Here is a 24,200-nt window from a genome sequence, read left to right on the forward strand (position 1 = left end):
TCACCCCTTCCACTACAAACACACCAGATTTAGAGATTCATGTTATTGTCCCATCCTTACCTTTTGAATTGCACTGGGTCTGCTTATATACAGAGGAGAATGGCGGCCTCTAGTGGCACATGCTGGGATAAACATGTGCCACAGGGAGAGAAGATTGGCTTGTCTGGAGACCCAGGATTGCTGCAGTTTGAAAGTAAAACTGCAAGACGGATTGTCCCATTCCCACTCAAGCTCCCCTTGTGTGTGGAAATAGAACAAGGCGTCATGTTTCCTTCTAGGGATCCCTACACTGTGCAGTTACAGTCATGGAATCCCTGTTCCTTTTGTTGCAGAGTTGTGACTCGCACTGTAGGGCTGATGGTCAAGTGAGTGATGCAGCCGGGAAGGGACAGAAAGAAAAAGTTCCTTCTTGATGGAGGGGCCTCCTGCAATGAGTGATGATGGTGTTATCTAGGGTCAGCGTACCCTCATCCCTCTAATGACCTTAGCTCTTCTGCAGCACTTCCTTTTTGACAGTCTTGGAGCCACCTTGCTTTGTGGGAGGTGATGGGCAGATGACAACTTACAGTGTTATTTGATGTAGCGCAGCTGAAATGTTATGGTTCTAGCACTGTGGAGGCAGATCCAGGGCTGGTGTCAACTGGCAGAACTCCTAACCTGAGTTCTAATCCTGACACTCACACTGGTGTCTTCTGAAATCACCTAACCTCTCTGCCTCAGTTTCCCCTTCTGAGAAAGGGAATAATAACACTCCTGTACCTCTCTGGGTGGATTGTGAATCTTATAAGTGCTGTGAAAATGAAACATGCCTGTTATTACTGTGACAGAGGGCCAGAATCAGATACATCCCTACCAGTTATAGTTATCTCAGTTTTACAGGGGGAAACTGAGGCAGAAAGGTGACTTGCTCAAGACCAAAATGAGAGTGTTTGGCCTGAACCTCAGTGGTTCCAGGGATGTGCTCAAACCTCTAGACCACACTGCTTTCTCAGCTGCGAAGGTCAAGCTGTTGATCTATATCATTCTCAGATACATGGACTGCCCTAATCTACACCCTCTGCAACCCCAATGAAATTCAAATCAGTGCTTAGAGCCCACTGAGATGGATGCCATAGGAAATCTGAGATAGGCTGCACACTGTGTGAATCAGGGCAGGACTGGGCCCCCGAATTCCAGACTCTCAGCCATAGCCTTTACCTACAAAACCATTCTCCTTTGGGCATCAGTTGCATGTTCAGGCCTTTTTTTTTAACTAAGAGCTTCAGCCAGGTAACTGCAGTCCTGGAGCATTAATATCCCAACTGCCCTGGAGTGGCAGGTCCACTGAATGACACTGCCCCCTGGGCCAGAGCCCCACCATTTGCAGACCAGATGGAGCATTTAAGGCCAGGGTCAGTGGGGGTCTCTGGAGATGTAAAGTACACAGGGAGGGGGCAGGACAAGGTGAGATTCTTAGAGCACCTCTAGACTCAGTTGGCCTTGCATCTCAGCTTTGCCCTTGGTTTCCATGTACATCTCAGGCTCCTCCCTCTCCCAATGGGTCTCCAGAGAGGCACCCGGGAGAGAGAACTGCCCCCTAACCTCTCCCCATTGTGTTCCAGAGTGACTGTAGAAGATGTCGAACCAGAGTACTGGTGACACCAAGCCCCCATGTTTACCCCGGAATGGATTGGTGAAGATCCCCACCCAGCCCAATGGACTTGGCTCTGCCAGCATCACCAAAGGGACACCAGCAGTGAAAAACCGGCTGTGCCAGCCTTCTTCCGTGCCTGCTATCATCAGCCCAGCCTTACCCAATCACAGTGACCTTCCCATACCCAGTCTGGCATCACCACTGTCCTTGGCGACTCTGGCAGGGGTGCCGTCCCCTTCCAGCACCTCCATGGTGGGACTGAACTTGAGTGAGGCCTCCCTGAGAAATGAGCACCCCTCCCCAGAGAGGCTCCCTGGCTCCCCCACGGAAAGGCAGCTTGCTGTGGATGAAAAGATCCTCAACCGCTTGTTCTGGTACTTTTCAGCCTGTGAGAAATGTGTCCTGGCCCAGGTGTGTAAGGTGTGGAGGCGGGTCCTGTACCAGTCCAAGTTCTGGGTAGGCCTGACACCAGTGCTGCACACCAAAGAGCTCTACAACACTCTGCCCAGCGGTGAGAAGGAGTTTGTTAACCTCCAGGGCTTTGCTGTCCGGGGCTTTGACAGCTTTTGTCTGGTGGGGGTCTCAGACCTGGACATTTGTGAGTTCATTGACAACTACCCCCTGTCCAAGAAAGGGGTGAAGTCCATGAGCCTTAAGAGATCGACCATCACGGACGCAGGGCTCGAGGTAGGTCTCCTGCCCCCAGTCTGGCTACCGGGAACCACCGAGATGCGGCTGAGTGATGGAAGACTCCTGTTCACTGCAGTCCAGCTCCCGGGAGCAAGGCAGGGTTCTTCCTGATAGGATGTTTTCTAGAGTTCTCTCCAGTCTGGTCTGAAATGTCTCAAATGATGGTGCTCCCAGTGCTTCCTAGGAAGCCTTTTCCACAGCCCCATAGAACTCACTTCATTTGCCATTGCTGAATTCCATCCCATTATTCCTTGTGACCCTGAAACAATCCTACCTCTCTTTGGGGGTCTGAATTCCATCCAATCTCTCTCTGGTGAGCTAAGCATGGTATTTCTGGGTCAGTCGCACCACAGCTGGGCTGTTGTTATTACAGAAGTGGCACCTCAGGTACCAACTGTGAGCAGGGCCCCATTGTGGAAGGTGCTGTATAGATACTCCATCACTGCCCCAAAGAGCTCAGAATCTCAGGCAAGAGACAGGAAGGAAGTGTTGTTATGTCCATTTTATGTATGGGCAGCTGAGGCCCAGAGGGATTTTAAGTGAATTGTCCAAGATCACATAGGAAAGCTGTGGTGGAGCGAGGAATTGAATCCACCTGACCTAAGGTTTAGGCCAGTGCCTTACCCACAAGATCAGCCTAACACCACTCTGATTGCTGGTGTGATTCTCTGCCTACGCTGCCCGGACTCTCACTTGCCATAGTGCAGTGCAAGAGAAAACATGCTCCTTTAATTCTGTAGCCACAGTCCAGACAGAATGCTTTGTATCCAAATATATTGGCTACAAATTCCCATGATTCTTCCCTTCCCTAGGAGGCTGGGAGCTTGTTAAACAGATCTGTGTCAGCTAAAGAGATTGCTTCCTTTAGCCATTCCCATAGTTCCGCCTCACTATCTTCTCTCAGAGTTGGAATACTAGATTCGCTGCCCCCTACTGAGGTCTGGGATCCAGCTGAGAAAGCCTGCATGATATGATACAACATTCATCCCCAGGCAACTGAGTCAGCCTGAGTGGATCATTATGGACAGGGCACAGACTCATCACTCCTTAGTCTCCGCACTCAGCAGCACTTCTGCATTAAGGAGGTGAGCGAGGCCCCCATGCTGAGATCCCCTCATTCTCCCCAGGGGGCAGGACTCAACAGCCCTGGGACTCACTTCTGTTTTTTTGGCTTATCTTCCTAAAAGCTCATGCATCAGAGTTTTAGCCAGGCACCTGCAGGGGCCAGGAAGGATTTTTTTTCCCTTCCAATGTATGCTGAGGTGGGGAGTTGATCTTCTTCCTCTGAAGTATCATTGATGGCCACAGCTGGAGATGGGACACTAGCCAGAGTGGCAGGGCTCTGAGGTGGCACCAAGAATTCTTTCACTCAGGTGTGTGGCTGGCTGGTTCTTGTTCATGTGCTCAGGGTCTAGCTGATCACCCTGTGTGTGGTTGGGAAGGAATTTCCCACAGGTCAGACTGGCAGTGACCTTGGGAAGTGCTTGCCTTCCTCTGCAGCATGTGGGTGAAGGTCACTTTGCAGGATTATCTGGATGCATCTCACTTAATCATTTTTCTGCCATTCCATTTGCCTTGTGCATTGGTACACCTCAGTCCCCACTTTTCTCTGCCTGTGACACATAATCCTTTAGTCTCCCATGAGCTGTAATCCTTTGGGCTGAGTTCAGTTGTTGGATTTAGTGTGCAGGTGCTGGGTGATGTCAGCGGACTTATGGACAGGAGGTCAGATTGTCACAAGATGGTCTGGTGGTCCCTTCTGGCCTTAAACTCTATGACTCCCCATCTTCTCCTCCACTTCCTTGCTGCATTCCAAGTGAAATCTGTCCCCGGGCACAAACCTTTGACAGCGCAGAGTAAAGACCCTTTACTCCATTGCCCTTTAAAACAATCTGGCCATAATAATATTGCTACCTAGCTTTTCTGCAGGACTTTTCATCCACATATCCCACAGCATTGTACAAAGGAGGCAAGTATTATTCTCCCCATTTTATACATGGGGAAACTGAGACACAGAAAGGTTAAGTGACTTGCCCAGGGGTCATCCAACTGAACTGGGAATAGAGCCCAGGTCTCCAGAGTCTTGGCCCAATACCTGCACCGCTGGACAAAATTCTCAATGCCCCCAGGATTGTTGTGTCTTTTGCTCTTTACACAACAAGAATAATATAAAGCAATCACAGACACACAGTTAGGTTCCAAATAACCATACACAAGCATGCCGGGCCTAGCTATGTCCATCCTGCTGCTCTGGCTGGTTTCTGGTGGCATCTAAAATGGAGAGCATGGTGAGCACCACAAGAAGGGATAGGGATACTATCATCTTTCTATACACTGCTGTTACACACACAGGAAAGGTGTAGTTACATTTTCAAGGCTAACCTTAACTCAACCCCATTTTCCCCTGCCCTTCCAGCCAGGAGACTCCTCATCAATGCTCCATAAGCAGAAAGTCCACCCTGCTGTGTGTATCCATTCCAGCAGAGCCCTCCGTAGATGTGTGCTGGTAAAGCCCATTCCCAGTCTTCCAGCCTTCATCAGCTACAGGGCAGGGAATCTCTTCCACCCATCAGGAGGGTGTCAGGGTGGATTACAAGATGGTAAACCTTGGGATATGAGTGCCATGCTGGAAAGAGTCCCCCAGATTTGTAAGCTGGTGCCCCCTAGTGCCAGAGTGGCTGCTGCCAGAGCAGTGTGCAGGACCCAGGCAGAGGAAGGGGAGATCCTTTGGCTGCATCCTGGCTCCCTAAGCCTGCATCATGTGACTTGGTGACTAACCCAAAGGGAGGGGATACAGGATGACATTAAAATGACATCTTGCTGGAGGTCCCAAGAAGGCCTTCCCCCTTCCTCCATCCCTCCCTCAAGCACATGGGATTGACTGCAGAGCAGAGATGGTAGGCAAGGTGAGGCAGGGTGTGACCACTGGGATACATGGGAAGGTCAAGGTGTGACAAGGCTTCACATCTGGGCTGTAGCAGGAGGGCAGGCTGGAGAAAGGTGATGCTCTAGCCTGAGTGGTGGATGGATAGTTTGCTGGTTAGAATTTAGTGTCTGGATGGGGATGGTGGTGAGCTACAGCCAACAGGGGAAGTGTGAATGAAGAGGACTGTGACGTCTAGGTGGTATGTGGGTGGGGACCCAGGAGCAGAGTTAATGTTATGTTGGAGGCTCAGGTGTGTACATCAAGCATTTGTGTTTTACGTGTTGTTTTGAAGGCAATATATTCCTGACAGTGTCTCTGCCTTAACAGAGAGCTTTAGTCTGGGGCAGTGGTTCTCAACTTATTACACATTGTGGGCCACTTATGTGGGTCACAAAGTGTTACCTCCTAGGCCACAGAGGCTGGGAGGCAAGGCAGCGGCAGCCCGGACCCCAACCCCGGACCCCTGCCACTCAGGGCTGGCTGGCTGGCTGCCTGCCCTGGACCCCCGCTGCTTGGCTGCCCCAGATCCCAGAGGTTGCAGGGCCAGGCAGCTGCCCTGGATCCCACGGGGTGGGCCGGCAGCCCCAGACCCCCCCCCCACACACACACGGGGTGGGCCGGCTGCCCTGACTCCGGACCCCTGCCACATGGGGTGCACTGGACCCCTGCCCTGGATGCCCACTACGCAACTGCCCCAGACTGGGGCCGGGCAGCTGCCCTGGAGCTCACAGGGCTGGGCAGCTGCACCAGACCACGGACCCTCAAACATGTGGGACCCAGCAGCCTCGGACCCTCAACCCTGCAGGGCCGGCCAGCTGCCCTGACCCCAGACCTCCACCATGTGGCTGTCCTGGACCCCAGAGCTTGCGGGGCTGGGTGGCTGCCCCATACCTCAGGCCCCTAACCCCACGGGGCCAGCTGGCAGCCCCAACCCCACCGGGTGGCAGGGCAGCCCGAACCCCCCCCCCCATGCCTGCCAGCGAGGAATCTGGCAGACCCAGGAAATGTGGACCAGACTTTAGCACACAGCTGGTCTGGGCCGCAGCTATGTGCTAATTGGGCCGCATGTGGCCCGCAGGGTCAGAACCGCTGGTCTGGGGATTTTCTTAGCTGTTGTTAAATGGGGAGAGAGTATGCTGGTAATGCTCACATGCTCACAGATATTTTTCAGCTGCAGTGACCTCTGTGACAATGTCTACACTATGGAGACAATAGTGGCTTAGTTATGTCACTGTAGCTATGCCAGTATAACCCGGTAATGTAGACATGGCCACAGAGCTCACTGTCGCTGAGAGACATCTGTGAGCATGTGAGCATTACCAACATACTCTCTCACTTTAACAAGCTTCTGTTGAGATGGAGGGGGATTTTTCTTTGCTGTAGAAACACCATTTCACCGAGCAACACTAGCTAGGTCAACAGACGCATTCTTCTATTGACCTAGAGTGGCTGTGTGTACACCAGGGGTTAGGTCCGTGTAGCTACAGCACTGAAAGGCACTGATTTTTCATACCCTGGAGGGCCATAGTTATATTGTCCTACATTTTAAGTGGAGACCAGGGTTTTTTTGTCAGCTGCACTCATGGAAATTGAAAGTTCCACGTGCTGTTCTGGGTGCTTAGAACACCCACTGTGCCTCACGTGCAGTCCTTACAGGACTCAGGCATGCCTCTGGTGTAAGACAGCCTGGGTTAGAGTGCCCCAAGAGGTTATAAACTTCACTGGTATAGTTGCCTGAGCTTGTATGCACCATGAGCCCCACGACACAGGTCTTCCTAAAGTTAGGTGTTACAAACTCCACCAGGATGTGCTGAGGGGGCGTATCACTTTCCAGCAGAGCTTAGGTCTCAAGGATCTCACAGGGGGCAGAACCCAGGACTGCTGGCAGGGTCCTCTGTTAATCTGTTGTGCCTAATGTCTCCAGCAGAGCAGAGGCTCTGAGAGAGGGTAGCCCCCTGAGTCCTGGGGGAAGTGTTTGCATTGGTTCAGTGGGGCTCATTTTCACTAGGTTTCACTGTATGTCTAAGACCATATGAGCCATATTAATGGAAGAGGATACATAACAGGACAGGCCTGGCTCCATGGCCAAACAACAGGTGACACAGGAAAAGAAAAGGCAGGAATTGAGCATGGAAGGGTGGCGGGAGGGAAGAAGGTGGGCTGGAGACTAACCAAGGAGAGGCTAGGATCTTCACATCTTTATGTTGCAGCATATAACTGAGATTCAGAGGCCGCTCAGGAGAAATATCATACTTGAGGCCTTCAGCCAGTCACCTGCAGGGCTCAGGAAGGATTTGTAGCTTGATGAACAATTGGCCAGGTGTGTTCTGGGTTTTGGGGTGCGGTTTTTTGTGTGTGTGCTTTCCTCTGAAGCAGCAGGGATTGGCCACAGCGGGGGATGGGACAGCCACATGGATTGGAAGAGTGCTCTGAGGCGGTACAAAAAATTATCTCTCTTAGATGCTGGCTGGTGTATCTCACTCTCATTCTCAGGGTCCATCTGATCTCCAGGTCGGGGTCAGGAAGGAATTTTCCCCCAGGTCAGATTGGCAGGGACCTTGGGGGTTTTCACCTTCCTCTGTAGCGTGGGGCATGTGTTGCTTTCTAGGATCATCCAGGCATGTCACACCTAAACAATTCCCTACCATTACTGGGGCCTTGAGCACTGGTGCACCCGTGGCACACAGTAGTTTAGTCTCCTGAGAACTGAAAAGCTTTAGTCTAACCCCAGTTATTGTGCTCAACACATGGGTAGAATGTAGTGACCTGTGAAGTACAGGAGGTCAGACTAGATGATGTAATGGTCCTTCTGGCCTTAAACTCCATGAATCTATGAAGTGTGGCAGAGGGATTGCCCAGTGCCCATGGGCTTGACAGCATGTCTCTTGGCAGGTGATGCTGGAGCAGATGCAGGGTGTGGTGCGCCTGGAGCTCTCTGGCTGCAATGACTTCACAGAAGCCGGCCTGTGGTCGAGCCTGAATGCTCGCATCACCTCCTTAAGCATCAGCGACTGCATCAATGTGGCTGATGATGCCATTGCCGCCATCTCCCAGCTGCTTCCCAACCTGACTGAGCTCAACCTGCAGGCCTACCACGTGACGGACACAGCCTTAGCCTACTTCACTGCCAAGCAGGGCTATACCACCCACACCCTGCGCCTCAGCTCCTGCTGGGAGATCACCAACCATGGGGTGGTCAACATGGTGCACAGCCTGCCCAACCTGACCGTGCTGAGCCTCTCTGGCTGCTCCAAGGTGACTGATGATGGGGTGGAGCTCGTGGCTGAGAACCTGCGGAAGCTGAGGAGCTTGGATCTCTCATGGTGCCCTCGGATCACTGACATGGCCCTGGAGTATATCGCCTGTGACCTGCATAAACTGGAGGAGCTCGTTCTTGACAGGTAGGTGGGTAGCTTTGATAACCCCTACTGTGTCGAGCTGAGACAGGAACAGCTGGGAGCACAACTAGCATTGCTCACCATTCCCTACAGAGCTTGCTGCTGGGAAAGGCTGGGATTAGAATAGCTGTCAGCTCCCCTATAGAGGGAGAAATGAGGACAATACAGCTCAAGATCCTGCTCCATTCCCTACAGCACCTCCTGATGGGAGAGGCTGGGGCTGGAGTAGCAGCAAGCTGCCTCTCATCACTGCTGAGAAGCAAGAATTGTGATGTTCTCCTCTGGTGTTATCTGGACCGGTGATCTGCTACGTCACTCCAATCCTTGACTCTGGGAGTCAGCCTTACCCTGGTCTGCTGTGAGAACCCCCACTCCTGGGGTGTTCACGCACAGCCTCTGGCATGTAAGCTGCTCCTTGGATTGTGCAACTGAATAACACTAGCCAATATCTCTGGTCCCAGACACAACCCTAGGAACCTCTGACTTGCAGTGTCCAGTTATGCCCGCTGGATGCTACAAATTTATATGAGTTTGTCAATTTAACAAAGAAATTGATATGTACCCGACTTGTTATCCCAAGGGGAGTCTGACACGCTTCAAACTAAACGCACTGCTTCAGGTAGAATAAACAAAAAGATTAATTAACTACAAAGATAGATTTTAAGTGATTATAAGTCAAAGCATAACAAGTCATATTTGGTCAAATGAAATAAAAGCAAAATGCATTTTAAGCTGATCTTAACACTTTCAGTGCCCTTACAAACTTAGATGCTTCTCACCACAGGCCTTCAACTAGGCTCTCCCCTTTGATCAGCACTTCAGTCGCTTGGCGGGTGGTGTCTGTAGATGTAGGTGGAAGAGAGAGGAAGAGCATGGCATACGTCTTTCCTTTTTATCATGTCCTTTCTTCCCTCTTGGCTTTGCCCCCAACTTCACAGTCAGGTGAGCATTACCTCATCGTAGTCCCAAAATGACCAAAGGAAGGAGCGTGACTCACTCGAGAGTCCAACAGATCCTTTGTTGCTGTCTAGGCCAGTGTCCTTTGTTCCTGGGAGGCTGGGCTGGGTTTGTCCCATACATGCCCCGATGAGGTGTGAACTGCCCCTCTGCTTCTGAAGAGTTTTTGCCTGGGCTTGCTTTGAGCCATGAGGACACATTTTCAGCCTCATAACTATGTACATGAAATTACAACCTATAACATTACTATAACAGTGCTCAGTACATCATGAGCCTTCCGAAGACAGCTGACACGACAAACTTTGCATTAGATACCACACAATCATATTATAAGGATGAACATGGAGGTTCTGGGTGTTCCCCTGAGGTACAGAACATCACACCTCCCCCCTTAGAATCATAGAATCTCAGGGTTGGAAGGGATCTCAGGAGGTCATCTAGTCCAACCCCCCCCCCATTCAAAGCAGGACCGATCCCCAATTTTTGCTCCAGATTCCTAAATGGCCCCCTCAAGGATTGAACTCACAACTGTGGGTTTAGCAGGCCAATGCTCAAACCACTGAACTATCCCTCCCCCTTAGTTTACTGCCAGAGGTTTAGTCACTGACTATTTCAAAGTTTGTGTTATAGTTCTTTTGGCATCCAGCCATTAAGGCCATGAGGCGGTGTGCCTCAGTTTCCCCATTCAGACACAGCAAACCAGGTTTTTTATGGTTTCTCTGCTGTGATCAGCTTTAAACCTGTTTACAGATATTAATTGAAAAGTAGCATTAACATAAGATTTAACATCAGTAACAAAATTCTTATCCCAAAACTTAACATTAATACCAACATTTTTATCACAGATGGTATTTACAAGTATCTTTATGACACCACGCCCTCTGTTCAGATAGTGTAGTTTGAGGGTAGTTTATTCATTACCCATGGTGTCCTTTGACTCTCTCCCATGTAATCAGTCACTGGCTTTTCCTTCCCTCCAGTGTTCCCATCTTTGTGGGCTCTTAATTTAATCATTTTTTCTGGAATTTTGGTGCCTCAGGGTCTGGCAAGATAGGTGTTCAGGGGCATCCTGCACATTGGCTGGCCCTTTGTGGAGCAGTCTCCCAACCCCAGGACTGTACATATGCAGAAAATCCAGTTTCCCTTTGGGGGTTACCCTGTGTTTCCCCTTCCCAGCACTGACTCCTTCCCTGACCCCTTTTCCTAGAGGACTATGATCTGTGCTCTGTGGGCAAGGTGTGTTTACTCTTTGATCAGATGCACCTTTTCCCAGCAGCTTTCCCATAACTGTTCTCTGTGTCTCACCAGCCTGGAAGAAAACACCCCCCTCTCTGCCGGTTGGGTCATTTGTATTCTGGCAAACTACCACCCTGGCAATTTCCTGGTCCCAACTCCTCTGCTGTCACAGGCATTGGAGCTGCATCTTGATTTAAAGAGACACAGTTACTTTCCAAAAAATTATCAGAAATAGCATCCTGAAAAATAGGGACCTGGATTGGGGTACCCTCCAGCATCCCTTTCCCTGTCCCTGAGAAGTCAGCTGTGTGACTGCTCCCCTCCAGGAGGTCAGTTACACCGTTCCTTCTCAAAACCTGAGTCACAGGCTGAGTGCCTGGGTGCACAGATGCTGATTCAGCCATCCTCCTAGTGTCCTGGGCATCCTGTCCCAAGTGACCAGTGAGGAGACATTCCTGTACCCCCACTATTCCTTCCCCAGTTTCCCCCTCTGGGCCCCCTCCTAAGACACATTTCTCTGTGCTCCCTAGGAAGGGCTCTATCTCTTGTTCATCTGCAAAACTTTGCCAGCTAACAACTGGGACAGTTTCCTTAATCACTGACAACACCTCTCCTGCCCCTGCGCCTGAGGGCATGTTGCCTTCTGCTGGAAAGGAGCTAGTCTCAGCCCCTCCCATACTCGGAAGCACCCCACTTCCCTGTGTTACAGAATCACAGGAATCCTCACCCACCTCAGTGGTTTCTGAGATGCCCTGCCCCTTCTCTGGGCTCTCCTCTGGGACACATTCCTCTAAGCTCCCTAGAGCTGATTTTGCCTCTGATTCAGCTGTGACCTGCTGGCATTACAACCTGGACAGTTCTCTCCCTGGCAGGCATTACACTCCCATCCCTTCCTGATGTGGTGTTGCCTCCAGCTGCAATGCAGGAGTTGGTCTCAACCACTGTCCCACCTGGAAGCATGTGGCTTCTCCCTGCTGCAGAAGAATCAAGGAGACTCTCTCCCATTCTCTCAGCAATTCCTGAGACCTTACCCTTTCCCTCAGGGGTCCCAGCATAAAGCTCCCTCCTGCTGCAGGCAAATACTTTAACCTGAGCTACATGGAAAAAATCATTACCAAGGAGCAGGTCAAACAGGAGGCGTTCTATTACCCTCACAGTCAAAACACTTTCCAAACCTTCCCACACCACATGGATTTTAGCTAGTGGTATGAGGAATCTGCTTTCGCCCATCCCCACAATCTCTGCCAGTTGGCCAGATAGCATACTGGCCTCTAGACCACACTCTGCTTAACCAGCGAGATCTGGGCCCCCGTATTCTTCTGCCCCAAGTACTCCCTGCCATTAATTTCGACAACCTTAACATGCTCAAGGTCTGGTTCTGCAGAAGCTAATCTCACAAAACCAACATGATAGGTTTCAATAGCTTGGGGTGGGGGGTTCTGTGTTGAGGACAGCTTTCACTCATTTTCCTGCTGTCCTGTTCTTAGTTTCCTTTCCTAAAATAAGCAACAGAAAATAACAAAACTGTGACCTCCTCCTGACTGTTCTTAGCCACTGCACTTCAGACTCACTTAAAGTGTGAACTCCACTTGGAGTAACAAGCTGCACATACACCCTGCTCGCTGCACCACTCTGACATTTCCCTCTGGTGTTGTCTGGACCAGTGATCTGCTAGGTAACTCCAATCCTCGACTCTGGGAGCCAGCCTTACCCTGCTCTGCTGTGAGAACCCCCTCTCCTGGGCTGTTCACGCACAACCTCTGGCATGTAAGCTGCTCTTTGGATTGTGCAACCGAATGACACTAGTCAATATCTCCGGTCCCAGACACAACCCTAGGAACCTCCATCTTGCAGTGTCCAATTATGCCCACTGGATGCTACAAGCTTATATGAGTTCATTAATTTAACAAAGAAATTGATATGTACCAGGCTGTTATTCCAAGGGGAGTCTCTGACATGCTTCAAACCAAATGCACTGCTTCAGGTAGAATAAACAGATTTACTAACTACAAAGATTGATTTATAATCACTTAAAATCTAAGTATAACAAGTCGTATTTGGTCAAATGAAATAAAAGCAAAATGCATTCTAAGCTGATCTTAACACTTTCAGTGCCCTTACAAACTTAGATGCTTGTCACCACAAGCTGGCTGGTTGCTCTTCAGCCAGGCTCCCCACTTGGATCAGCCCTTCGGTCGCTTGGTGTGGTGTCTGTAGATGTAGGTGGAAGAGAAGGAGCATGGCAAACATCTCTCCCTTTTATCATGTCCTTTCGTCCCTCTTGGCTTTGTCGTCCCCCACCTCATAGTCAAGTGAGCATTACCTCATTGTAGTCCCAAAATCACCAAAGGAAAGGGGGTAACTCACTCAAGAGTCCAACAGATCCTTTGTTGTTGCCTAGGCCAGTGTCCTTTGTTCCTGGGAGGCTGGGCTGGGTTTGTCCCATACATGCCCCGATGAGGTGTGAACTGCCCCTCTGCTCATGGAGAGTTTTTGCCTGGGCTTGCTTTAAGCCATGAGGACACATTTTCAGCCTTATAACTATATACGTGAGATTATAACCTACAACATTACTGTAACAATGCTCAGTACATCATGAGCCTTCTGAAGACACCCAACATGACAAACTTTGCATTAGATATCACACAATCATATTATAAAGATGAACATGTGGGTGCTGGGTGTTCCCCTGAGGTACAGAACGTCACACAGTTGTGGTCAGAAATGCTACTGTGCTCCCTTCCCACCGTGAGCAGGGCACTATGAAATTCATGACTGTGAAAAATGCATCACAGACTGTGAAAACTGGTTTCCCCCCATGAAATCTGGTGTGCCTTTACCCCAGTGGTTCTCAAACTTTTGTACTGGTGACTCCTTTCACATAGGAAGCCTTTGAGTGCAACCCCTCCCCTTATAAATTAAAACTACTTTTTTATACGTTTAACATCATTATAAATGCTGGAGGCAAAGCGGGATTTGGGGTGGAGGCTGACAACTTGCGAATCCCCCATGTAATCTCGCGACCCACTGAGAGGTCCCGACCCGCAATTTGAGAACCCCTGCTTAACCCTATACTATACAGATTTCACAGGGGAGACCAGCATTTCTCTAATTGGGGGTCCTTGCCACCCTTACTTCTATGCTGCCTTCAGAGCTGTGCGGCTGGAAAGTGGTGGCTATTGGCCAGACACCCAGCTCTGAAGGCAGTGCCACTACCAGCAGCAGCACAAAAGTCAGGGTGGCAGAACCATACCAGGCCACTCTTACTTCTGCGCTGCTGCTGGCGGCGGCTCTGCCTTCAGAGCTGGGCTCCCGGCCAGCAGCCGCCGCTCTCCAGCCGCCCAGCTCTGAAGGCAGCACCTCCAGCAGCAGCGCAGAAGGGTAGCAGTACTCCTACTCCCTACAACAACCTTGTGACACCCCCCCCCCACACACACACAACTCCTTTTTGGGTCAGGACCCCTACAATTACAACACCATGAAATTTCAGATTTAAATAGCTGAAATAATGAAATTTACAATTTTTAAAATCCTATGACTGTGAAATTGACCAAAGTGGACCATGAATTTGGTAGGGCCCTAACCATAAGGAAATGTCACTGGTGTGTTTCAGTTATGGATAACCCTCAGTCCCCACCAGAGGGTGAGGGTGGCACATGGAAAAGCATTTGGAAAGTTGTGAACTAAAACTGGCATTAAGACTCCAAACATGGTTTCTTCTCACAATGTAACATTTCCTCCTGGGCAATGTATGAAATGGAGAGAAATGGCAAAGAGAGAAGGGTGGGGAAAAGAGCGAGAAGGGAAGGTGAGGTATTATACCTTCCAGCCTTTGGGGGAAGATACATCCTGCTTCTGGCCCTGAGGTTGGAGGTGGGCCTGAATCAAATTCCCAGATCCAAGCTCTTGCTCTCCTTCCCCCAAATTTTGGGAAATCTGGATCAGAACTCTGCTCTTCAGGATCATTTCCACACCCTCTAGAATTCAGTTCAGAGGGATCCCACCCCACCCATAGACTCATAGACTCATAGATATTAAGGTCATAAGGGATCATTATGATCATCTAGTCTGACATCCTGCACAATGCAGGCCACAGAATCTCACCCACCCACTCCTGCAATAAACCTCTCACCTATGTCTGAGCTATTGAAGTCCTCAAATCATGGTTTAAAGACTTCAAGATGCAGAGAATCCTCCTGCAAGTGACCCGTGCCCCATGCTACAGAGGAAGGAAAAAAAACCCAGGGCCTCTTCTAATCTGCCCTGGAGGAAAATTCCTTCCCGACCCCAAATATGACGATCAGCTGAATCCCGAGTATGTGGGCAAGATTCACCAACCAGATACCTAGGAAAGAATTCTCTGTAGTAACTCAGATCCCACCCCATCTAACATCCCATCACAAGCCATTGGGCCTATTTACCATGAATAGTTAAAAGATCAATTAATTGCCAAAATCATGTTATCCCATCATACCATCTCCTCCATAAACTTATCGAGTCTAATCTTGAAGCCAGATAGGTCTTTTGCCCCCACTGCTTCCCTTGGAAGGCTATTCCAGAACTTTACTCCTCTGAGGGTTAGAAACCTTAGTCTAATTTCCAGTCTAAACTTCCCGATGGCCAGTTTATATTCATTTGTTCTTGTGTGCACATTGGTACTGAGCCTAAATAATTCCTCTCCCTCTCCGGTATTTATCGCTCTGATAAAAAGAAAAGGAGTACTTGTGGCACCTTAGAGACTAACCAATTTATTTAAGCATAAGCTTTCGTGAGCTACAGCACACTTCATTGGATGCATACTGTGGAAAGTGTAGAAGATCTTTTTATATACACACAAAGCATGAAAAAATACCTCCTCCCACCCCACTCTCCTGCTGGTAATAGCTTATCTAAAGTGATCACTCTCCTTACAATGTGTATGATAATCAAGTTGGGCCATTTTCAGCACAAATCCAGGTTTTCTCACCCCCCCCCCCCACACACAAACCCACTCTCCTGCTGGTAATAGCTTATCTAAAGTATTTATAGAGAGCAATCATATCTCCCCTCAACCTTATTTTGGTTAGGCTAAACAAGCCAAGCTCCTTGAGCCTCCTTTCATAAGACAGGTTTTCCATTCCTCGGATCATCCTAGTAGCCCTTCTCTGTACCTGTTCAAGTTTGAATTCATCCTTCTTAAACATGGGAGACCAGAACTGCACACAATATTCCAGATGAGGTCTCACCAGTGCCTTGTATAACGGTACTAAAACCTCCTTATCTCTACTGGAAATACCTCGCCTGATGCATCCCAAGACTGCATTAGCTTTTTTCACGGCCATATCACATTGACAGCTCATAGTCATCCTGTGGTCAACCAATACTCCAAGGTCCTTCTCCTCCTCCATTACTTCTAATTGATGCGTCCCCAGCTTATAAATAAAATTCTTGTTATTAATCCCTAAATGCATGACCTTACACTTCTCACTATTAAATTTCATCCTATTACTATTACTCCAGTTTACAAGGTCATCTAGATCTTCCTGTATGATATCCCAGTCCTTCTCTAAATTGGCAGTATCTCCCAGCTTTGTATCATCCACAAACTTTATTAGCATACTCCCACTTTTTGTGCCAAGGTCAGTAATAAAAAGATTAAATAAAATTGGTCCCAAAACCGATCCCTGAGGAACTCCACTGGTAACCTCCCTCCAGTCTGACAGTTCACCTTTCAGTATGACCCGCTGTAGTCTCCCTTTTAACCAATTCCTTATTCACCTTTCAATTTTCATATTGATCCCCATCTTTTCCAAGTGTGAAGGCTCAACCCTCACTTCTCTGAACCTCCTCTGGAGCCAGCAGACCTGGACCTGGAAACTCAAAAAGAGCACAGCTATCTTCACTAGCTATCTTGCTCTGAGGCCAGAAGTATCTAAAGAGCCTTCCTCATGGAGTTCTTGTGCATTAGTTCATGCCAATGCAAAGAGCATGATGAAAAAGTGGTGGGATGAGGAGGGGGAATGAACCAAACTTGTTGAACCTCCTGGGTTTGTTTGGAGTCGTGCGGTTGCATGGTTTGCATCTGCTCTGCACCCACTAGCCCACCTCTGCTAAACAGATTGCGCATGATGCTGAGAGCACTATGCGGTGCCTTGCATAATGTTGTCAATCCCATTGATCCTTGGAGCTCCGGGGCCAGATCCACAGCTGCTGTAAGCTATCAGAACACTGTTCAGTGGAGCCTTGTTGATTTACAACAGCTGAGGATCTGGACTTGAGGTTGCTAAGGTGAAGGATGGGAGCAAGTTTATATGTGCTGGACAGTCTCCTTCCTCCCTCCCTGCTCTTCCGTTCTCACTTTTATGTCATGTCAGAAGCCTTCAGCAGGCAGCTTGCTGCATGCTCCTTTCCCACCACACCTATCCTGCCAGCCTCTTCTTCCACATGCAACATCTTCCATGCTCCCTACCTCTCACAGTCTCTGCTCTCTGAGCCACCCATCCCCTGCTGCTTTCTTGTGTAACATAGGGGAAAAGGGCGCAGGCCTCTGAGGCAGGAAGGAGGTCCCTGCCGGGGAGTGAAAGCAGGATGGTTTAGGATTGGCCCCATTCTGGAGGCCCAACCTGACCTGATTCCTCCTCCCACTAGCCACAGGACTCCCTTGTACGGGGATGCTTCCTGGAGACTTCTTCCTTAAGCCAGGAAATGGGCCAGTCCTGATGGTATAAAGCATCCAGTGCCAGTATCTCAAAGAAAGAAAGGATCTCCTATTGAATGGAGGGCTCATCTCCAAAGGGAGATGCAGGTGACAATGGGCAGAGAAGAGTGTGTTGACCAGTAAGTATAGTGGAAGAAAATTCAAGTAAAGAATGCCAGACTATCATAGGGTGTGGCTACTCCAAAATGCCCCCAGCTATTGAATGTGGCACTGCCCGCACTCCCTGCCTCAGTTTCCTTCTCCCAAGATAGGTCTCCTCACCTCTCCATGCACTGGTCTGTTTTGGGGATATGCCTTAGCTCTCTGGCCAAGTCCCAGACAAACTTATTCCCTCCCCAGAGAGCAAAAGTCTAAATGTAAAAGTCCCAACAAACAAAAGGTTCTTCTGGGCACTGGGGCTTCTCTTCAACCCGCCCTCTGAGTTACCTTTGTGAGTCTTTCTGGCTCTGGGAGAGAGCACTAGGCACATAGGCTGGTTCCCTTGAAGTACCATTCTCAGACCCTGGCTCAAGGGGACCCCTGTTTACTCCCTGTGGTTTCAGGTCCCAAACTGATCTCTCTCAGTCCTTTTATAAGGCCCAGGTGTCCCGTAAACTACTATCTGACCCTTCATAGGTCCCGCCCACTCAAACTGAGAAGCAGCTAACTAATAGTGGGTCCCATCTCTCCTTAAAGGCACCAGTCATCCTGCAACAACAAGCACCTGCTGTGGTTGCCTGGTCTGACCTGATTTGGGTCATAGAGTCTCTCCAACAGCCTCTCTAATCCAGATCCTCAGTTGGCATAAACTGGCATAGCACCAGTGAAGTCAGAGGGCTACACTCTCTTATACTTCCTGGGGATCTGGCCCTCCCTCTACAGTCATGGCTGTTCTTCCTGTTCTGTGTCTCACAGTGTGTGTGCCCTCAAGTGCCAGTGGATATGTCACCATAGAATCCTGCTTTTCCCCAGCATTGGAGAAGTAGAATTCAGGTAGTTCCTTATGTGGAGACCATAGAGAGCCAACCAGTACTGAGGTTGCTATTGACTAGTGGTGTTTTTTTTTTTTTTTGTGAGCCTAGTGCTGATTAGAGAGCCCTGGGAATGAATTCTCTGTTTCCCCACAGATTGGGGAGGGCGTGGGCATCATCAGTGCAACCTTCCCTGGACACTGCCTGGTCACTGCTCTGTAGACATTGTGGCACTCTGTACCTCGGGGGAACACTCTGCATCCCCATGTTCATCCTTATAATATGATTGTGTGGTATCCAGTGCAAAGTTTGTGATGTCGGGTGTCTTCGGAAGGCTCATGATGCACTGAGCATTATTGTTCTAGTAATTTTATAAGTTGTAATTTCATGTATGTAGTTATGAGGCTGAAAATGTATCCTCATGGCTTAAAACAAGGCAAAACTCTCCAGGAGCAGAGGGGCAATTCACACCTCATCAGGGCATGTATGGGACAAACCCAGCCCAGCCTCACAGGAACAAAGGACACTGGCCTAGGCAGCAACAAAGGATCTGTTGGACTCTAAAGTGAGTCACCCCTCTTCCCTTGGTCAGTTTGGGACTACGATGGGGTAACGCTCACCTGACTCTGAAGGTGGTGGTGGTGGGGGGGGCAAAGCCAAGAGGGAAGAAAGAACATGATAAAAGGGAGAGACGTTTCCCATGCTTTCTCTCTTCCACCTCCATCTACAGACACCACCACCAAGTGACTGAAGCGCTGATCAAAGGGGAGAGCCTGGCTGAAGAGCAACCAGCCAGCCTGTGGTGAGAAGCATCTAAGTTTGTAAGGGCATTGAAAGTGTTAAGATCAGCTTAGAATGCGTTTTGCTTTTATTTCATTTGACCAAATATGACTTGTTGTTTTTTGATTTATAATCACCTAAAATCTATCTTTGTAGCTAATTAATCTTTTTGTTTATTCTACCTGAAGCAGTGTGTTTGGTTTGAAGCCTGTCAGACTCCCCTTAGGACAACAAGCCTAGTAGATATCAATTTCTTTGTTAAATTGATGAATTCATATAAGCTTGCAGCGTCCAGTGGGCATAACTGGACACTGCAAGACAGAGGTTTCTAGGGTTGTGTCTGGGGACAGGAGATATTGGCTAATGTCATTCGGTTGCACAATCCAAGAAGCAGCTGGCCAAAAGTGCTCACTCACTTAGCTGGGAGAAGCTTACATGATAGAGGCTGTGCGTGAACAGCCCAGGAGTGGGAGTTCTCACAGCGCAGCAGGGTAAGGCTGGCTCCCAGAGTCGAGGATTGGCATCCTAGCAGATCACCGGTCCAGATAATACCAGGAGAACATCACTGACACCACTGTGACATGGGTATGAAGTTCAGGCTCTATGCACAGCCCATCTGAGCTTCTCTTATGAGACAGCCAAAGAAGCTGACAATTGCGGTGGTAGCTTTTGTGAAGTGGACACCTCTGTGTGAGACTCACTTTACCCAGGGCCACCAAACAGTCATCTACGATCTGTATTGTAGGTGATGTGAGCTAGAGGCAAAAGGCTCATTAAGACCCCCAGTTCCCCCAATCCTGTAATTCTTTTAAGCAGAGGGTAGGAGGTGCAGGAGGTGAAGGAAGAGGAAGAAGCACAAGATACTGAGGATATCTGAGGCTGAAGGCCTTGCTGTTAGCTAGGCATCAGAACACAGGGAGGACTTCTGTTCTCCACCAGATGCCTGTGCATCTGAAAGCTAGTGGGGAGTGTCTGTTCCATTTAGTAACTTAGTAACACAGAGGAGCCAGTTCAGGAGGTATGAATTGTTTGGGGTAGATGTTAGGTTTCCGCCTCCCTTCCCTACTGGCATCTTTCTTGTGATACTGTGCTTCTGTCTGCAGGTGTGTGCGGATTACAGACACTGGACTCAGTTACTTATCCACCATGTCATCCCTTAGGAGCCTGTACCTCCGCTGGTGCTGCCAGGTAGGTGAACAGAAAAGGACAATGCAATGCTAGGGTTACATCTCCTTCAAAGCATCTCCCCAGTAGGAAGCGACTAACCCACTGGAACATGGTTCTGCTATTAAATCTTCCCCTCTGCTTTCTCTCTGCAATGGCTGCCTCAGCTACTGTGCTTTGAGATCAATGGATGAAAAATGCTGTGTCAGTGATAAGTAACATGATTGTGAAGATAACAGCAACTTGCCTGGGGCACTATTATTAAGTGTGGATAAAGCTACCCAAAACCTCTCCGGGGAATGCATGTGGAGCTTGTAGAATACATGGCATTTGATGCAGAGCAAAATGGCTCACTGCAAGTAGATACTCAGTAAGTTAGCAAGTAGCGAGTATTGGTGTCTATTGATTAGAGCAGTGAACTGAGAGTCAGGGGATGTGGGGTCTATCTCAGCTCTGACTTTGGTCAAGACATATAACCTCTCTGCCTAATTTTCCCCATCAGTCAAAGGGGAATGATCCCAGTCGAGAGGTGAGTACACAGTGCTTAGCTGCTTGTGAAAAGCAAAGTAGAGTTCATTTTTCTAGTTCTGTATTGACAGTCCAGGATGCCTTCCTCCCTATTCTGTCATTTTAGGTGCAAGACTTTGGTCTGAAGCATCTCCTGGGCATGAGAAGTTTGCGTCTGTTGTCTCTTGCTGGTGAGATCCAAACACTGGTTTATTCTTGAGATGATAGACTGGTTTCTGGAGAAGGGGAAGCCTCAGCTTGGGGACAGGGCCATGACACAAGGGATAATCCTGGCCATGTCACAGCCTCGTGAATGACCGCTAGGATGTCATGGGAGAATGTTTCTGGGCCATGACACAATGGTGGGCTGGCAGCATGATCTTCCAGCCTGGAATTACCCTTTGTGGAGGGTAAAATTGGCTGGTGACAGGCAATTGCAGGAAGCAGGTCAGCCCCTGTAAAAAGCAGAGGGGCAAGGAGAAGACCCGTCCTCCTACTCTCTCTGTTGACGAAAGGAGACAGTGGAGGAAGCCAGTCCAGACAACTGGAGGATTTCCTTCACCTGGACATTCCATGCTGTCTCCCACTGGCTGTGTCAATTACTGTCACCCCACTCGCTTTATCTAGTGTCCTGTTTGTTCTTTCCCTGGGATACTCCAGCTAGAGCCCATCTCCCACTCTGGACAGCAGCACTCCCAAGTTCTCTCTGAACTCATGGGGCCTGGTTGTCAGAAGTCCTGAGCACCCACCAGTCAGACTGAAATCAAGTGAAGAAGTGCTCAACACTTCTGAAAATCAGACCCAAAGGGCCAAATTCCACCCTAGGGTCTGCAGAGTGCCCAGTCACTACAATTCCTGACAGCTCCACACAGGGCAGGGACTGAGCCAGAGGGCTTCATTTCTTGCAACCCACCTCAGCCTTCAAGGCATGACTTTTACCACCACCTTTCCAAGCAGCTTGAATTGGAGTCCTGGTTCTTCAAAGGAGTTCTGAGTTGCCTGAAAGTGTTTGACTGGAATGGATGTACCAATGTGAATTAATTGTGTTTGCCCTGCTCCATCACGAGACCTTTCCTTCATTACCAAGGAAAGCCTGATGGAGAAGCTTGAGCTTCATTCTCCTCACTCTGACACTGGTGTCAATCAGGAGTATGAGCATCTCAGAGCAGACCCCATGGATTCTAAAGATTCTCATAGGCTACAAGTCAATGGAGAATACTAGAAATTAGGGCTGGCAGGGCCCCCAAGAGGTCACCTAGTCCATCCCACTGGTGCTAACCCTCGTGCAAGCTTGTTCTCCCCCCAGTGAGCGTCACAGCAATGTGACATTTTTTGTGTCAACACCACCCTGCAGTGACCTGCCCTCCCATCTGTTCATGGTTTATGCCACTCATGCCCCTTCACTGAATTTATGTCCTCATTTGCTCTGCTCTGCTAACAGAGCTACTGCTCAACCTGCCCAGGACCCAGATGCGGAGGACAGCATAAGTTAAAGACTCATACTGAGATAATCGTGCTAGGAAGCTAGGAACAACCTCAGGTCAGTTTCTTTGGCACAACAATAATTGCTTGCATCTCACATTCATGAATCAGCTTTTCTAATATAAATTACTTAAAATAACCATTGTGAGATTAGATCATTTGTTTAGTTGTGAGATGATGGTAGATTTGGGTCCAAAAGGAGGGCTGGCCTTTGTCAAGAGGGCATTTGTGAGGTATGATCATGGAGCCATTGTTATGCTCTCAGCAGAGCTATTCCTACTCCATGGCTCACCTGACTGCTTCCTCCGCTGGTTTCTGCAAAGAGAAAAAACATGTTTCCCTCTGAATCAAAACAGCAGCAGCACTTTTGAGCATCATTCAAACCCTGATGACTGAATAAGAAAATAGCACAAAAGGTTTCCTGTTAGTCACTTTAAGTTTACTGGCTTTCTGAATGAGGCTTGGGGACAAATGGTCTCTGCGCTACTTACAGTGGTGCAAATCAGGAGTGACTCCATTAATGTCCACAGAGTTATGCCAGCATAAAGGAGATCAGATCATAGAATCATAGAATCATAGAATATCAGGGTTGGAAGGGACCCCAGAAGGTCATCTAGTCCAACCCCCTGCTCAAAGCAGGACCAATTCCCAGTTAAATCATCCCAGCCAGGGCTTTGTCAAGCCTGACCTTAAAAACCTCTAAGGAAGGAGATTCTACCACCTCCCTAGGTAACGCATTCCAGTGTTTCACCACCCTCTTAGTGAAAAAGTTTTTCCTAATATCCAATCTAAACCTCCCCCACTGCAACTTGAGACCATTACTCCTCGTTCTGTCATCTGCTACCATTGAGAACAGTCTAGAGCCATCCTCTTTGGAACCCCCTTTCAGGTAGTTGAAAGCAGCTATCAAATCCCCCCTCATTCTTCTCTTCTGCAGGCTAAACAATCCCAGCTCCCTCAGCCTCTCCTCATAACTCATGTGTTCCAGTCCCCTAATCATTTTTGTTGCCCTTCGCTGGACTCTCTCCAATTTATCCACATCCTTCTTGAAGTGTGGGGCCCAAAACTGGACACAGTACTCCAGATGAGGCCTCACCAATGTCGAATAGAGGGGGATGATCACGTCCCTCGATCTGCTCGCTATGCCCCTACTTATACATCCCAAAATGCCATTGGCCTTCTTGGCAACAAGGGCACACTGCTGACTCATATCCAGCTTCTCGTCCACTGTCACCCCTAGGTCCTTTTCTGCAGAACTGCTGCCTAGCCTAGCCATTCGGTCCCTAGTCTGTAGCTGTGCATTGGGTTCTTCCGTCCTAAGTGCAGGACCCTGCACTTATCCTTATTGAACCTCATCAGATTCCTTTTGGCCCAATCTTCCAATTGGTCTAGGTCCTTCTGTATCCTATCCCTCCCCTCCAGCGTATCTACCACTCCTCCCAGTTTAGTATCATCTGCAAATTTGCTGAGAGTGCAATCCACTCCATCCTCCAGATCATTTATGAAGATATTGAATAAAACCGGCCCCAGGACCGACCCTTGGGGCACTCCACTTGATACCGGCTGCCAACTAGACATGGAGCCTCATTCAAACTGGCCTTATGTCCTATAGTGGATGGATGCAGTGCTGCTGAGGAGGTCTAATTGGGTGGATTGGTCATGCTACCTGCAGATGGGAGAGCATGATACAGCAGCCCTCCCCAGCCCCAGAGACTCAGGCTGTCTCCCCCGACAGACATCTCTGCTGTCATATGGTATGTCTACACTGTAAAAAAAGACT

The 24,200-nt window shown here is 49.1% G+C and overlaps 1 protein-coding gene across 1 annotated transcript in view; it reads left to right on the plus strand.

Moving 5' to 3' along the window:
* FBXL16 (F-box and leucine rich repeat protein 16) overlaps nucleotides 1–24,200 on the plus strand; it is a 72,842-nt gene that overhangs the window by 47,107 nt on the left and 1,535 nt on the right. Inside the window, exons 2-5 of the mRNA XM_084641316.1 lie at nucleotides 1,602–2,320; nucleotides 8,142–8,650; nucleotides 20,371–20,455; nucleotides 21,066–21,129. Of these exons, the coding sequence (XP_084497442.1) occupies nucleotides 1,616–2,320; nucleotides 8,142–8,650; nucleotides 20,371–20,455; nucleotides 21,066–21,129 (1,363 nt within the window). The 5' untranslated portion in view covers nucleotides 1,602–1,615. The remainder of the gene's footprint in view (nucleotides 1–1,601; nucleotides 2,321–8,141; nucleotides 8,651–20,370; nucleotides 20,456–21,065; nucleotides 21,130–24,200) is intronic.

Source organism: Lepidochelys olivacea (genome assembly GCF_965140295.1).
Source record: "Lepidochelys olivacea isolate rLepOli2 genome assembly, chromosome: 10".
In the NCBI taxonomy this organism is placed as follows: domain Eukaryota; kingdom Metazoa; phylum Chordata; order Testudines; family Cheloniidae; genus Lepidochelys; species Lepidochelys olivacea.